Source organism: Cherax quadricarinatus, chromosome 3, assembly GCF_038502225.1.
Source record: "Cherax quadricarinatus isolate ZL_2023a chromosome 3, ASM3850222v1, whole genome shotgun sequence".
Taxonomy (NCBI): Eukaryota; Metazoa; Arthropoda; class Malacostraca; order Decapoda; family Parastacidae; genus Cherax; species Cherax quadricarinatus.
In genome coordinates, this window is record NC_091294.1 from 26,305,368 (window position 1) to 26,322,369 (window position 17,002).

The 17,002-nt window shown below is 44.0% G+C and overlaps 1 protein-coding gene across 1 annotated transcript; it reads left to right on the forward strand.

Moving 5' to 3' along the window:
* Positions 1–224: 224 nt before the first annotated feature.
* Positions 225–16,556, forward strand: LOC128684093 (patched domain-containing protein 3-like). Its single transcript, XM_053770229.2, has 3 exons — positions 225–566; positions 11,370–11,580; positions 12,156–16,556. The coding sequence occupies exons 1-3, from the start codon at positions 373–375 to the stop codon at positions 15,315–15,317; spliced, it is 3,567 nt and encodes a 1,188-aa protein (XP_053626204.2). The 5' UTR covers positions 225–372; the 3' UTR covers positions 15,318–16,556.
* The last annotated feature ends 446 nt before the right edge of the window (positions 16,557–17,002 follow it).

Genomic DNA, 17,002 nt, shown 5'->3' on the forward strand with positions numbered 1-17,002 from the left:
CACTCTAAATCAAGAACTCTATACGACGTCCTTCGTACGCTGTCTTGTGTGTTTCTGCGACATTCCAGTTTGTGGTGGAGCTGACGACAGTCTTCGAGATCTGCAACCACTCTTGAAGCTCCCTCACCACCACGACCTTCCTCCTTCACCCTCACCACCACGACCTTCCTCCTTCACCCTCACCACCACGACCTTCCTCCTTCACCCTCACCACCACGACCTTCCTCCTTCACCCTCACCACCACGACCTTCCTCCTTCACCCTCACCACCACGACCTTCCTCCTTCACCCTCACCACCACGACCTTCCTCCTTCACCCTCACCACCACGACCTTCCTCCTTCACCCTCTCCACCACAGTAGTTTATGGAAGATGCATCGTCTGGCTGAGGCGTTGAAGATGCATGAACGAGGCTCATACAAAGTGTCAGATGAGAGACATTATGTGGCAGAGGAAACGCCAGGAACAGCAGAAAATGAAGAGGGAGGAGGAAGAGTGACAGAGGCGGCGAGAGAGCAGCAGCGGCCTCATCAAGAAGTCCAAAAAACGGACAGAACAAGCAAACAGTAAGCATCGACATGTGATCTACCTTTAACAGGTCTCCAGAGTTTTCTGACTTTCAGTGTGGCCCAAGGCTCTGCTTCCCTAGGTGATCCCATTGATCGATCCATCTATTGGTGCTAGTATTTCCTTCGCTTACAATGCCATTACAAACCTGATAATTACGTAAAACCTACAGAGACATTCTTTTCCCCTCAATAATAATAATAATAATAATAATAATAATAATTAATAATAATAATAATAATAATAATAATAATAATAATAATAATAATAATAATAATAATAATAATAATAATTATTATTATTATTATTATTATTATTATTATTATTATTATTATTATTATTATTATTATAATCAGGTTTGATACGAGGAAGGGGAGGGAAGCTTTTATGTTTTTATTTATACCGACGACATTTCTTCATAGATGATTAAAAAATTAACGACTTACAGGTGACACAGAATTTTCTTGATCCAAGGATTTCGAGCTCCTTTTCATTTCCTCTGAAGCAACCTGACGACCTGCATGACCACTATGGCTTTAGGTTCCTTTATCTGCTTCACTATTTCATGACATTTTATTTCTTATATTTCACTGTTTTCTACCATTTGCATTGAGTTACTTGTATACACTAAATTCCATCATCAATCTCCTTTCCATATGCTCACTTTATCCAAGTCTTATTATAGGAAGTTACTGGATTTGGATGCACGGGTGACAATAGTAGTAATAAATACAGTGGACCCCTGCATAACGATTACATCCGAATGTGACCAATTATGTAAGTGTATTTATGTAAGTGCGTTTGTACGTGTATGTTTGGGGGTCTGAAATGGACTAATCTACTTCACAATATTTCTTATGGGAACAAATTCGGTCAGTACTGGCACCTGAACATACTTCTGGAGTGAAAAAATATCGTTAACCGGGGGTCCACTTACATCTGTACGATCCTCCCCAGAGCAGTTTCTTCTTCTGCTGTGGTCGTCATGTTGAGAGGTGTCCCAGGTGAACTTAAGGATCACTTTACCCATTATGGTTGCCTCTTTTGGGGTCCCAGTCAGTACAGTCACGTGTTGGGTGGATGGATAAGTGGGTAGAGTGTATGGGAAGGTGGGTGGGTGGTTAGTTGTGGAGAGTGTGGTGGGGAAGGTGGGGGGTTAGGGGGGATGTGCAGGATGGTAGAGAAGGGGTAAGACAAGTAACAGTCAAGCAAACTACGACACGGGTGGGGCTCAAACTCACTGCAAATGAGTCATAAAGCTCGAGTGCATAAGTTTTATGGCTTTCTTGCTCTGAGTTAGAGCTCCACTGTACTTCGGTTTGTTTGCAATTGTATTATTACGATTTTGTGAGTCAGAGTCAAACAAGTTTGAAGGAGATGGGAGTGTTGTGATCAGTGTATAATATTGAGCAATACTATGATTGTTTAGTTTTATGGAATACGTAAAGTTTATATGTATTTAAAAACATATGCAATTAAACTGGGAAGGTGACGAGTTTAGTAAATTTATTTAGTTGCAGGTATTCATAAGTACCATTATCATACCTAGTAACATATGTGTAAATTAGCTAGGATAACCCCCCAAAAACTCAGTTTGAATGAAGTAAGAAAAATGTGTGGTAAATATAAAATTGAAGGTAAAAGGTATCTAATCATGAGACTGAAGGAGAATGTGTGGGACGAGGATGGGAATTGTGGAAATTTTTTGATTTTCCGAAACTATAGTGCCTAATAGGTGTTTAATGTGTCGATATGAGTCAAAAATATATTTGACAATAGGATAGAACCAAGAGTTCCCTTTGCGCATGCGCGGATGTGCGGGGGGAGAGGTCGACTTGGGCCATGGGGGAGGCGGGAGTGTTTTGAAGGTAGTGAGGAGGCTGGGAAAGCATGGAACCAGGAAAGTGGCGTTCACGGCGGCCTAAGGATTAATATGGGCCTCACTTCATAATAGGGTGTCGTAACTGTTCCTGGTGAAGAGTGAGGGAACGTGATTTACGGGACCACAGTAAAAAGGTGGTAAAATTAGTGAATAATGGTTCGGCCGGGTGTGACTGGTGCGCGGCCATGGTGTGTGTCCAGGGGAAATACCCGTGTGTTAATCCTCACTCATCGGCCTCAGATCTTAATGGATCTTAAATAAGTGACCCACTGATCAGATCAGATAGACTGGTCCGAACCCTTGACTGGTCCGAACCCTTGACTGGTCCGAACCCTTGACTGGTCCGGACCCTGGACTGGTTTCAAACGGTTTCATTGTGCACCACCTAGCAGGTTATTAATAGAATATTCAAGAGGTTGCTAGTAGAATTGCAGTAAATCAACCATTCAAATCATTATGAAGCTGTGTGTAGTCTGTGGTCAGTCAAACAAACGGGCTTCCACATGCATAAATTGTCATTTCTGTGGAAATTGGTGTCACGCCCCTTGTGCAGATATCCAAGAACTAGCTACAAGCAGTATTAAAACAGGGAAGTGTTTTTGGGTATGCCCAAATGAGATAAATCTGTGGACTAAAATCACAAGGGTATTAAAAGAGGTCAACATCAAAGCTGCTTTCATAGAAAACCTGGAAGCTTTCTACAACAGATGGGAACATAAAAAGTCTGGGCTGAATGGTACTGCCCTTGATACTGGCCATGTAGTCAGAAACTGTAAGGCTGGAGATGATGTCCTGGTAGTCAGTAAATGGGGGGCTGATAGTGCTGTCCTGGGAGACAGTAATGGGGAAGCTGGAGGTGCTGTCCTGGGAGACAGTAATGGTGAAGCTGGAGGTGCTGTCCTGGGAGACAGTAATGGTGAAGCTGGAGATGCTGTCCTGGGAGACAGTAATGGGGAAGCTGGAGATGCTGTCCTGGGAGACAGTAATGGTGAAGCTGGAGATTTTGTCCAGGTAGTCGGGAATTATACGCAGGAAGGAATACATATGAATGACCTCATAGGGGACAGGAGCCATAGTAGGGAAACAAGTGTAGTCAAAGATAAGATAAAACCAATATTGCAAACTAGAAATACCGCAGGAAATAGCAAACAAGAGGACTCCACTAGCAATAGTGAGGATATATTACCAAAAACAAATGGTGGGAGCTCCATTGTTGGTGCTAGGGAGGATAGAAGTAAGACAGGGAAACATGCACCAACAGGGAATACAGTCACAGAAACCCAAGGCAAACGGAAACCAAGCCTGTGCACATACTATGCACTCGGTATCTGCTGGCATGGGAAATCTGGAAAAACAGATAGGACGTGCAACTATGACCACCCTAGGAAATGCCATGCCCATATGACAACAGGAAAATGCAAACTCCCTTCCTGTAAGCTTTTTCACCCTGAACTGTGTACCTCTTCAGTACAGGAAAGACTGTGCTATAACTTAAATTGCCAGGCATACCATCTAAAGGGGACAAAAAGATACAAAACATCCAGGCCATGGGAAAACCTGGGTAGCCACAGCCACTCAAGAGGGAGAGGTTTTTTAGTGCCAGGAAGGAAAAAAAACTGGCAGGAAATGGCAGAAATCGTACACCAAATCCAGTCATTCCTGGAGTGGAACCACAGTCGATGGCCTCCACTCCAAACCAACAGATACAGATACTAATGCCGGAAAAAAAATCCCCCCCCAGTACCAACAATACCACCAGTCCGATAACATTCTTCTTTGCAAATATACAGGGTCTAAAGCCAGCAACAAACAACAAAATACCTTTCATCCGTGGACTGCTTGCAGAGGCAAAGGCAATGTTCGCGGCTTTCACTGAGACCCACATCAAGGATCACTTGGACAACGAAATATGGATCCCAGGTTACAACCTATACAGATGTGACAGAGTGAACAGGCAAAAGGGGGGGGTTGGCCTGTACATTGCAGAGTCACTTGTTTGCACAGAACTGCTAAATGCCTCAAATGATGTAGTGGAAGTTTTAGCAGTAAAGGTCGAGAACCAAAACCTAGTCATTGTGATAGTCTACAAGCCTCCGGATGCAACATCCCAGCAATTCCAGGAACAGCTGTTAAAAATTGACCACTGTCTGGAAAACCTTCCAGCTCCTGCACCCAACATCTTGCTCCTGGGGGATTTCAACTTAAGGCACCTAAAATGGAGGAATATAGCAAATAATATTGTTGCAGTAATAACACCAGGAGGCAGCTCTGATGAAAACTCACACTCACGCGAGCTTTTAAATCTCTGCACAAAATTCAATTTAAACCAGCAAATAATAGAGCCTACTAGACTGGAGAATACACTAGACCTCATCTTCACTAACAATGATGATCTGATAAGAAATATCACCATATCAAAAACAATATACTCAGATCACAACATAATTGAGGTTCAGTCATGTATGCGCGGAGCCCCAGACCGACATAATGAGATTAGTCACGAGGGAGCATTCACCAAATTCAACTTCAATAACAAAAACATAAAGTGGGACCAAGTAAACCAAGTCCTAACCGATATAAGCTGGGAAGATATACTAAGCAACACAGACCCCAACTTATGCCTAGAACAGATTAACTCGTTAGCACTCGATGTATGCACAAGGCTTATTCCTCTAAGAAAAAGGAGGAGTAGATGTAAAACAGAAAGAGACAGGCGCTCCCTTTACAGGCGACGGAAAAGAATAACAGAGCGGCTAAAAGAGGTCAATATATCTGAAATGCGTAGGGAGACACTGGTCAGAGAAATAGCAAGCATCGAACTTAAGCTAAAAGAATCCTTTAGGAGTCAGGAATCGCGGGAAGAACTAAAAGCCATAAATGAAATCGAAAGAAACCCAAAGTATTTCTTCTCCTATGCCAAATCAAAATCGAGAACAACGTCCAGTATTGGGCCCCTACTTAAACAAGATGGGTCCTACACAGATGACAACAAGGAAATGAGTGAGCTACTCAAGTCCCAATATGACTCAGTTTTTAGCAAGCCGCTAACCAGACTGAGAGTCGAAGATCAAAATGAATTTTTTAAGAGAGAGCCACAAAATTTGATTAACACAAGCCTATCCGATGTTATCCTGACGCCAAATGACTTCGAACAGGCGATAAATGACATGCCCATGCACTCTGCCCCAGGGCCAGACTCATGGAACTCTGTGTTCATCAAGAACTGCAAGAAGCCCCTATCACGAGCCTTTTCCATCCTATGGAGAGGGAGCATGGACACGGGGGTCGTCCCACAGTTACTAAAAACAACAGACATAGCCCCACTCCACAAAGGGGGCAGTAAAGCAACAGCAAAGAACTACAGACCAATAGCACTAACATCCCATATCATAAAAATCTTTGAAAGGGTCCTAAGAAGCAAGATCACCATGCATCTAGAAACCCATCAGTTACACAACCCAGGGCAACATGGGTTTAGAACAGGTCGCTCCTGTCTGTCTCAACTATTGGACCACTACGACAAGGTCCTAAATGCACTAGAAGACAAAAAGAATGCAGATGTAATATATACAGACTTTGCAAAAGCCTTCGACAAGTGTGACCATGGCGTAATAGCGCACAAAATGCGTGCTAAAGGAATAACAGGAAAAGTCGGTCGATGGATCTATAATTTCCTCACTAACAGAACACAGAGAGTAGTCGTCAACAGAGTAAAGTCCGAGGCAGCTACGGTGAAAAGCTCTGTTCCACAAGGCACAGTACTCGCTCCCATCTTGTTCCTCATCCTTATATCCGACATAGACAAGGATGTCAGCCACAGCACCGTGTCTTCCTTTGCAGATGACACCCGAATCTGCATGACAGTGTCTTCCATTGCAGACACTGCAAAGCTCCAGGCAGACATCAACCAAATCTTTCAGTGGGCTGCAGAAAACAATATGAAGTTCAACGATGAGAAATTTCAATTACTCAGATATGGTAAACATGAGGAAATTAAATCTTCATCAGAGTACAAAACAAATTCTGGCCACAAAATAGAGCGAAACACCAACGTCAAAGACCTGGGAGTGATCATGTCGGAGGATCTCACCTTCAAGGACCATAACATTGTATCAATCGCATCTGCTAGAAAAATGACAGGATGGATAATGAGAACCTTCAAAACTAGGGAGGCCAAGCCCATGATGACACTCTTCAGGTCACTTGTTCTATCTAGGCTGGAATATTGCTGCACACTAACAGCACCTTTCAAGGCAGGTGAAATTGCCGACCTAGAAAATGTACAGAGAACTTTCACGGCGCGCATAACGGAGATAAAACACCTCAATTATTGGGAGCGCTTGAGGTTCCTAAACCTGTATTCCCTGGAACGCAGGAGGGAGAGATACATGATTATATACACCTGGAAAATCCTAGAGGGACTAGTACCGAACTTGCACACGAAAATCACCCACTACGAAAGCAAAAGACTTGGCAGACGATGCACCATCCCCCCAATGAAAAGCAGGGGTGTCACTAGCACGTTAAAAGACCATACAATAAGTGTCAGGGGCCCGAGACTGTTCAACTGCCTCCCAGCACACATAAGGGGGATTACCAACAGACCCCTGGCAGTCTTCAAGCTGGCACTGGACAAGCACCTAAAGTCAGTTCCGGATCAGCCGGGCTGTGGCTCGTATGTTGGTTTGCGTGCAGCCAGCAGCAACAGCCTGGTTGATCAGGCTCTGATCCACCAGGAGGCCTGGTCTCAGACCGGGCCGCGGGGGCGTTGACCCCCGGAACTCTCTCCAGGTAAACTCCAGGTAATGTGTATAATAATCTTATGTGGACAATTTCCGGGTGTGACGTCAACTGAAGAGGAACTAATGAGGATATGTGAAGGGGTTAATGAAATAATGCAGTAAGGTGCTGGGACTGACTTGGGACACTGAGAGAGACTTGTTATTGTTAAAGTCTCATAATTCCAGTATGCCCAATAAATTAATCCAGGGAGCATAGGCTTATGCCCCTGAGAGAATGGAACAGTAATTAGTCCATTTTGAGGGATCAATAAATATGGATGGCCATGGAGTTGAAGTGCCTATATGCAGTAATGTGCTGGGGCTGACTTGGGATACTGAGAGAGACTTGTTATTGTTAAAGTCTCATAATTCCAGTATGCCCAATAAATTAACCCCGAGAGCATAGACTTAGTGTCACACCTTACAATAAGAGGAAAATTGTTAATACCAGAAGCATGGAGGCTTGAGTGTGCTTTGGATGGAGCCCTACCTGAGGAGTTAACAGGTGGAAAGAATTAATGGGTGATTATGTAAATACCAATGTTGGAGTTCCCAAGCCAGGTGGCCAGTGAAGATGGGAAAATTGTACTCCACATTATATAAGTCGTCTAGCAACGACCTCCGCCCGGCCGCAGTGTGGAAAATTTTTTGATTTTCCGAAACTATAGTGCCTAATAGGTGTTTAATGTGTCGATATGAGTCAAAAATATATTTGACAATAGGATAGAACCAAGAGTTCCCTTTGCGCATGCACGGATGTGCGGGGGGAGAGGTCGATTCGGGCCATGGGGGAGGCGGGAGTGTTTTGAAGGTAGTGAGGAGGCTGGGAAAGCATGGAACCAGGAAAGTGGCGTTCACGGTGGCCTAAGGATTAATATGGGCCTCACTTCATAATAGGAAGTGTCATAACTGTTCCTGGTGAAGAGTGAGGGAACATGATTTACGGGACCACCATAAAAAGGTGGTAAAATTAGTGAATAATGGTTCAACCGGGTGTGACTGGTGCGCGGCCATGGTGTGCGTCCAGGGGAAATACCCGTGTGTTAATCCTCACTCATCGGCCTCAGATCTTAATGGAGTGAACTCTAATGTGTATAATAATTATGAGACGTTAAATCGTCTTGTGAATGGTAATGTAATCAGTGATAATAACATTGAGTTAAGAGAATGTGGGATGTGAAATAGATCGCCCTGCTCCGAGTGAACGCGTGATTCTCGTACCGAGGATAGTGAAGCTTTATGGAATCACGACTTCTAAACTGGGACAAACCGACGGATACCTCGTCCTGCTGGAATAAGAACCGTGTCGGTGTAGCAGGACATCGAAATGAGATGGTAAATGGAGGAAATAAGGAGTATCAATCACCCACAGTTAAGTAACCCTTCTAGTTATAGCAGACTGATACTGGCCAGTTAGGTATGTTGTAATTAGATAGGTTATGGGTGATCCAGCTACATCAAGTGACCACTAGAGAATATCTGGTAAGTGGTGAGATTATGAACAAGTGTTTTCCTTGATGGATATATCCATGTGTAACCTACCCCACCCCCCTTCATTCATTTAAACTAATATAATCTATACAGTCCACAATTAATTAGTAGCACCGTACTTGTGGGTGCTATCCAATCCATACTGGTCTCGGATAGATATGGATAAGATTGTGAGGTCGAAGGAACCACTTGCCGTGACCAGGGGTGGTTAAGTTTTCTCACATGTCTACACGGGGTGACTACGGTAAACAATATGGTTGTCTCCCAATGAATTTACTTGTATGTATATAATGTTGAGGTACATACAGGTAATCACCCCTAGAAAATTTTCCATAGGAATCAATGGAGAAGAATCTGTGAATAAAAAATGTTGGCTAGATATAATGTGTGTATAAGCAAAAGGGAAAGGATTTTTCCTGGACTAGAGGGGTCTGGCTTTAGATCCAAGGAAACAGACGTGGAAGAATTTATCCTGGTGGAGAGGGGTCAAAGATCTAGAGGTTGGTCGAGTGGTTAGGTAAAACGGAGGAGTGGTAAGGTGAGCCAGACGGTGGTGTCTGGTGGGTTAGGGGGCGGTTTAGGGGCATTGGTAGTGTTAGCAGGCTACCATTCCAGCTGGGGTGACTCCCCAGGGCAGGCGACCATACAGATTGGGATTCCAAAAGAATCCACCATAGTGCTTGCAGTGACCTGCAGATTATCCTGGGAGTCCTCTCACTGTGGCAACCATAGCGGAGTTAGTTTTACTTTAATATGTTTATTATGCACCACATACCCATCCTGTGGGTGGTAGTCAAAAGATTACAGAGGTACATAATGGGTCCAGGGACTGAACCCCAAAGTTTTGATAGCTGAGCAAGTTACAAAGGTAATGAACTCCAGGTAGATCTGGTCACAATTATGACAAGTTACAAAGGTATTTACAGATTACAGAGGTACATAATGGATCCAGGGACTGGGCCCCCAAAGTTTTGATAGCTGAACTAGGTACAAAGGTAATGAATCCTGTAAGTAAATTTACTTACTTACGTTTATACATGGCTACAATCATGAACAAATTATAGAGTAATGAGCAACTCACACGTCCACACCCGGTCACAACTATAATGAGTTATTGGTGCAAATATTAATTGTTGGGTCACATACACACACACACACACACACACACACACACACACACACACACACACACACACACACACACACACACACACACACACATATACATGTGGTAATGCTTTATTTACAGCTAGCAAAGTCAGGGTATTTCTCCAAGATGGATAAAATACTTTGCCATTTCTTGAAAATTTCATTAATTTTATCGCACTCCAGTATATAATGACGCAAGGTGTGACAATAGTCCATCTGGCAAAGTTTACATTTCGTTTGGTAGATTAGATTAGATTAGATCTTGCCACCGAAGTGGCTAGTTTATTGTGCACCCCATATCCATCCTGTGGACGGTAGCGCGAGAGCATATGGATACACAAAAGGCCTAGGAACTAGGCCCCAAAGGGTTAACATGAATACATATGGATTTATATCTACATATCTATAGTTCACTTATCTGTTACAAGCAAATTTAGGAAATTTGCTTAGTATATATGGTATCTTATTTTCATTAATAAGATATCTTGACATGTTACATGGGTTATTATACTGTCTGTCTCTGTATTCCTCAAGACAGTGACCATATGCCTGATCACATAATTTACATGTCTACATCTGGTGGTGGTGATTTAACCTGCTATAGATACTTGTAACTCAGCCGGAGCCGGGCAGTAGTGACATCCAAGAGTCTGCTTATCTTGTTGGATGCACCATAGACATGTGGCTCCTCCTGCATGATAGAATGATAATAGATGGACTGACTGGTGTCAGTCTCCCTGAGTATTAAGTCAATAAAATTCAGTAGAAGTTTTTTTCGTATTATTGTTCTCAAACTGCTAACTGACAAGCCAAGATTGTAAACTACTCCTTGTCAGGTACAAGCAGTTTGAGAACAATAATAAGAAAAGAACTTCAACTGAATTTTATTGACTTAAGCCTTAGCGGAGGAGAGTGCTTCCTCGTGGGAGATCATACTGACAGTCATGAAGAAAAGACACAGGTATAGAACAAGCTCTGTGGCCTGGTGGCTAACGTTCTTGTTTCACACAGCGAGGGCCCAGGTTCGATTTCCGGCTAGGGTAGAAACATTGGGCGTGTTTCTTTACACCAGTTGTCTATGCGCCCCATCAGTAAAATGAGTGCCTGGGTGATAGTGGACTGGTGTGGGTCGCATCCTGGGACAAAACTGACCTAATTTGCCCGTAATGCTCTGCATAACAAGGAGCTTTCTATACAGTATGTCATTGATGTCAGCTAGGACTGTATACCTTGTACATGTACTTGTAGAAATAGAGATAATAATTATTATTATTATTATTATTATTATTATTATTATTATTATTATTATTATTATTATTATTATTATTATTATTATTATTATTATTATTATTATTATTATTATTAAATGAAGAAAAACTCTCTTATTCATGTAAATGGCTTTCCTATTTTCATTACCCTGACATTTAAAAATAATTTTTCTAATTTGAAAAAAAATGTGATTTTATATTAAAATAACAATGTGGACCCTGGTGTTCCAGGAGGTGGTGTGTGGGAGGGGTGAGTAAGTATGTGATGAAGGCGGTGGAGACGTGTTGTGGGTGGTGGGGCGGTGTTGTAGCCGCCCATCCAGCTTACACCACCCTCTTTGTCCTTCTGGCGGTAGGCTTGGCCTCCCTAGGCCTACTAAATCTGCAACTGGAACAGCGCTCCTACCGTCTGTGGATACCTCACAACTCCCATTTCAATAAGGTGGGTGAGTATTATATTATTATCAATATACCTGTAGGAATCACACAGTTCCTTGGCAGAAATTAGGAAGCAATTATGTTGTGATACCATCACTTGCCATTTTTTTTTTGTTGAGACTGTATCTGCATATTAATTAATTATATAATAAACTATGTGAAGAGATTGTGATATTTTAAATGACTAAGTTATATCTAAAAGATATACATCATAATGTTCAGTTGCACCTAATTCACACTCACTGTGATTTTTGTAGTTCTGAGTTTTTGCATTACCGTTCACAGGATAAGCTGTAGATGATCAGTAAACTATACTCACTGGATGAGCTGCAGATGTTCAAAAAATTAGCTACTCAGGAGTGTGTAATGTAACAAATTACTCACCAGAGGTCAAAGTGTAGTCACCACATGAAGAAAAAGAACATTGCTGAGCAATGTTTAGCTCTGTGTAGAGCGCTACAATGAGGGAAATGTTGTCTTAGTTTAAAGCTTATTTTGCATTGTCTTTCTTTGCCTCTTTAATGTCGATAGTACATCATTTATATCATATAGCCGTCGCAGTTACTGTCATACTTGCAGGTGAATGAGTGGAAGATGAAGAACTTCCCAAGCAATTACCGCCATCATGTGGGAATATGGGAGGCCAGGGAAAACATATTAACGGCCCGGGCCGTGCAGAGCATGTGGAGTCTTCACCAGCTGATGGCCAACCTCACTTTGGAAGTCTTAGGTTCAAACATCAGTTGGAACAATGTCTGCACCCGCCTTCCTTCCCTCATCAGCCAATCCAATCTCTCGAAACCAGAAACTTCTTCCAGAAGGAAAGCTCGTTATCAGCAGGAAATTCCTGCTGCCGTGCCTACTGCTAGTGAGATGAGCATAGAGTATCTCAACGCTGAGAGAAACGGAAGTGATGAGTCTCTGGAGGGTAGCAAGGTGACACCTGCAAGTGATGATAGCCAGTCCTCGGGGGACGGTAGTGTGTGGCCCCTGAAAAACGCCAACCAGAAGGAGAAGCAGCTTATGAGCCGGGTGTCACGGGAAATGTGGGAGGCAGCGAGGAATGACTACAGCCACCTACTTCCCAGAGGGATTTATTGTCATGTTTTGGATAGCCTACCCACTCTGTGCTATGAAAGAAGCTTGTTGGAGGTGTGGGGTTACCACCCCCATCTCATCATGAACCTCACCGACGATCAGGTAGTTAGCGACATTAACAAGGCATCCACAAGTAACGTCTTCGGTTATCCGACTCGCATGGCAGCCTTTCTTGGAGGGATCATCAAGGATGCTTCCGGCCGCATTGTTGCGGCTAGGTCAGCACTTCATACCTGGGTCACCAAGGTTAAGACTGATGCCACAAGCAATATAATAGATCTGGGCAATGGGCAGACAGTGGACCAGGAAAGTATGGCCTGGGAGAAGGCTCTCATAGAGAAGGCACTTCACACGCACTCTTCCCAGGATGTCACCTTACATATCCATGCTGCTCACAGTTTTGGAGCAGTGAGTTCATCAGCCATCAAGGGCGACTTGATGTGGGTGTTTCTTGGATGGGCAGTGATGGGGTGTTATGTAGTGGTCACTCTAGGTCACTCTATGCCTGCCCTTGTGGGTCTCCTGTGTGTTGCGATGGCAGCTGCTGCCTCCTATGGCCTTTGCTCAGTCTTTGGTGTGCCCTATGGTCCTATAACATCGTTGCTTCCTGTGCTTCTCGTGGGTCTAGGCGTGGATGACATGTACGTGATTGTAATGGCGTGGGAAGCTGCAGGTGGGCGGGATTCCACGATTGTGAGGCAGGGTAGACAAACTCTGAAAAAGGCCGGGGTAGCCATCACTCTCACCACTTTCACCGACGTGGTGGCCTTCCTGGTGGGCTCCAGCACTCAGATTCCAGCCCTTCGATGGTTCTGTATCTACGCAGCGGCAAGCATTGCTGCGGTCTACCTTCTGCAGATAACTGTCTTCGTAGCAGCCCTCGCCCGAGATAAGTGCTGTAAGGCCACAGTCATCACCATGTGCAGCAATTCACCTCATGGGGTACTACAGAGAATGATGAATAGGTATGCCAGAGTGGTGGTAGACCGCACCGTGGCAGTTTTGGTGGTGCTGGCAGCAACAGCACTGGTGGCAGCAGGAGTATGGGGCTCCCTCTACCTAAAGGCCAAATTCAACCCCCTGTTGTTTCTGCCTCCCTCTTCCTACCTATATCGCTGGTTTGATGCCATGAACCGACAATTTCCTGAGATGGGAGAGAGAGGAAGTATTTACTTTACCAATACCAGCCTACCTGAGGACCTTCCCGCCCTAAATGCCCTGGTTGACACCCTCCTCCAATCCCCATATGTAGCCACCGTGGAAGCCTGGTTCTCAGAACTCGACATTTACATGTACCACGACTTAAGGTATTCGGGACGTGAGCTTACGAAGGGTTTGTTGCAAGAAGCACTCGGTGTGTTCCTTCACTCTGGCGTGGGAGCGAAATTCATCCCTCATTTTGTTTTTAATGAGCCGTTAGTGTGCTCCGCTCCTGCTCCAAACATCTCCACGTTTAAGATAAATTTCGTTTATCAGCGGATGGAAAAGCAGTGGCAGCAGCAGGCGGCTATGAAGGGGGTCAGACGGGCAGTAGAAGACCTTAATGTGTCTGGCTACCATGCTGTCTGGGCCCACGTCTACAGCCAGTGGGAAACTGATGCTAATCTGTCCGGTGAGCTATGGCGTAATCTGGGAATAGTTGTGGGTGTGGTAGGTGTGGTGACGGTGGTAGTAGTGGGGACTGGTGTGACAGCGCTGATGGTAGTGGGGTGCGTCATGGCCACACTGGTGGAGGTGGCCGCCATCATGCACGTGTTAAACCTCGCCATCGACACCATCACTACCATCGCCTTAGTACTGTCTGCGGGTCTCTGCGTTGATTACGCTGTACATGTAGCACATGCCTTCCTGGAGGCTGGAGGAGACAGGCGTAAGCGAGTGCAGGCAGCGGTGACTACAATTGGTCCTGCGGTGATACATGCTGGCGTCTCCACACTTATAGCCTTCCTTGCTCTCGCTCCCTCTCACTCACATCTCTTCATCTCCTTCTTCAAAATCTTTACTGGTGTGTCTGTGTTGGGTCTCTTCCACGGCCTGGTTGTGCTGCCAGCCCTGCTCTCCTTAATAGGTCCGAACGCTAAACCTCTCCACTCCTCACCACCATCAGCTCCACCAATAATAATACTCCAATACACACACAGTACTTGCACTCTTCACTACACGCACACCCTCCCACCAGTGCCGTCAATGAAACACGAACATGTTACCCACCCTGGTGACCACAGGGCATCAGTAGTCACTAACGACAGAGTGAGAGTCTCAGATGTTCGTGTGCGCCTGTACGTAAAAAGCCATCATACGTTGCACCTTAATTTAAACACCTCGGACAAAACACAAAATATTGAAGGTGTTAATACCCGAGAACAAGAAAGTTTTCCTTCGGAGAACATTCACAAAAATCATACCACTAAAGAACATAATCTGAAGTGCTTAAGGAACGTCAACAATAGCAAAGACTCTATAGAGCACAAACAGAGGACAAACTCTACAGAGCACAAGCAGAGCATAAACTGTACAGAGCACAAACAGAGCACAAACTCTACAGAGCACAAACAGAGCATAAACTCTACAGAGCACAATCTAATTGGCTTATTGAATGAGAACAGCAGAGAAAACACTATAAAGGACCCTATTACCAGTTAGCAGACTGAAGCAAGCCAGTGTTCCAGTGAGCAACACCTCCTAGAGACTAACTGCAGACTCCATACACACCAATCCTCGAACTCTTGATCAAAACACAAACACTCCAGGAAAAGTCTGCAGTGAAACACACAATGAAAACAAAACACGAAAACCACAGAAAGAATGAAGGTAAACTGGAGCAAAGAGCCACGTACAGAATATTCAGAAAATGAATTATTTTGGCTTCCATACATAAAGTGTTAGTAACTTAGTGATGATAGTTTTGCATCTGTGATACATTCCTTTCTAGTGATGCTGTAATAATATCAATCTGTAATTATTATTATTATGTCACTGAAAGGTGATGAACCCTCATCCTTCCCTCCCCAAACATCGTTAATAATAGCAGATGCACTTGTGTAGCCTAGCGACCCGAGGAAGGTATTCCTCTATCTCATAAGCCCAGCCCCTTCTACCTCAATGCATGCAAAAGGAATAGTGCAGGGTGTTGATAAAATTCTTAGACAGCGAAATATAAAACTATGTGTACGTGTATATCATGTGTGTACATATGTATGTGTGTGTGTATGTATAATATTGAATATCAAATGGTATACAATACCGACAGGTTGGTAGATAAGACACATAGGCAACTTTATTCCGAAACGTTTCGCCTACACAGTAGGCTTCTTCAGTCGAGTACAGAAAGTAGGTGGGAGCAGTAGAGATGTGAAGACGATGTAATCAGTCCATCACCCTTGAAGTCGTAGATTTGAGGTTGTCAGTCCCTCAGCCTGGAGAAGTTCTGTTCCAAAGTCTGGAACTAACTGAAGATCAAGCGACAGTGTTGAGACTTAAATACTGTCTGAAGGAGAGGTGCAGAGTAGTAGTAGTGAGAATGTAGCCACTGAGAAGTCATGTCCCTCTCAGATCATACAGTTCTCACTTGAAAAAGTTGTCCAAGGTGTTTTCTCTTCTGATCCAAGATGCCATTGTGTTAGGTAAGACACATATGCAACAGTTAGGTATCTTTATTTCGAAACGTTTCGCCTACACAGTAGACTTCTTCAGTCGAGTACAGAAAAGTTGATGGAAGCAGAAGAGACTTGAAGACGATGTAATCAGTCCATCACCCTTAAAGTTTTGAGGTGGTCAGTCCCTCAGTCTGGAGAAGAGCATTGTTTCATAGTCTGAAACAATATGGAGTTGAAGTGACAGGATGGAGCCTTATATAGCGCCAGGAGGTGAGACGTAGGTCACTAGTAGAGGTAAGAACGAAGATGTTGGGAGGTCAGGTCCCTCTCAAATCCAGCCGTTCTCAGACACTGCAGCACAAGGGTATCTTGGTACAGACCTGAAATCAACTTCGACAACCTCTACTAGTGAGAACGGCTGGATTTGAGAGGGACCTGACCTCCCAACATCTTCGTTCTTACCTCTACTAGTGACCTACGTCTTACCTCCTGCCGCTATATAAGGCTCCATCCAGTCACTTCAACTCCATATTATTTCAGACTATGAAACAATGCTCTTCTCCAGACTGAGGGACTGACCACCTCAAAACTTTAAGGGTGATGGACTGATTACATCGTCTTCAAGTTTCTTCTGCTTCCATCAACTTATCTGTACTCGACTGAAGAAGCCTACTGTGTAGGCGAAACGTTTCGAAATAAAGATACCTAACTGTTGCACATGTGTCTTACCTA

Coding starts and splice junctions, on each gene's coding strand:
- LOC128684093 (XM_053770229.2), top strand. CDS start 373: ATGCATCGTCTGGCTGAGGCGTTGAAGATGCATGAACGAGGCTCATAC. Junction 567..11,369: donor ACGGACAGAACAAGCAAACA/GTAAGCATCGAC, acceptor CTGGTGTTCCAG/GAGGTGGTGTGTGGGAGGGG. Junction 11,581..12,155: donor ACAACTCCCATTTCAATAAG/GTGGGTGAGTAT, acceptor TCATACTTGCAG/GTGAATGAGTGGAAGATGAA.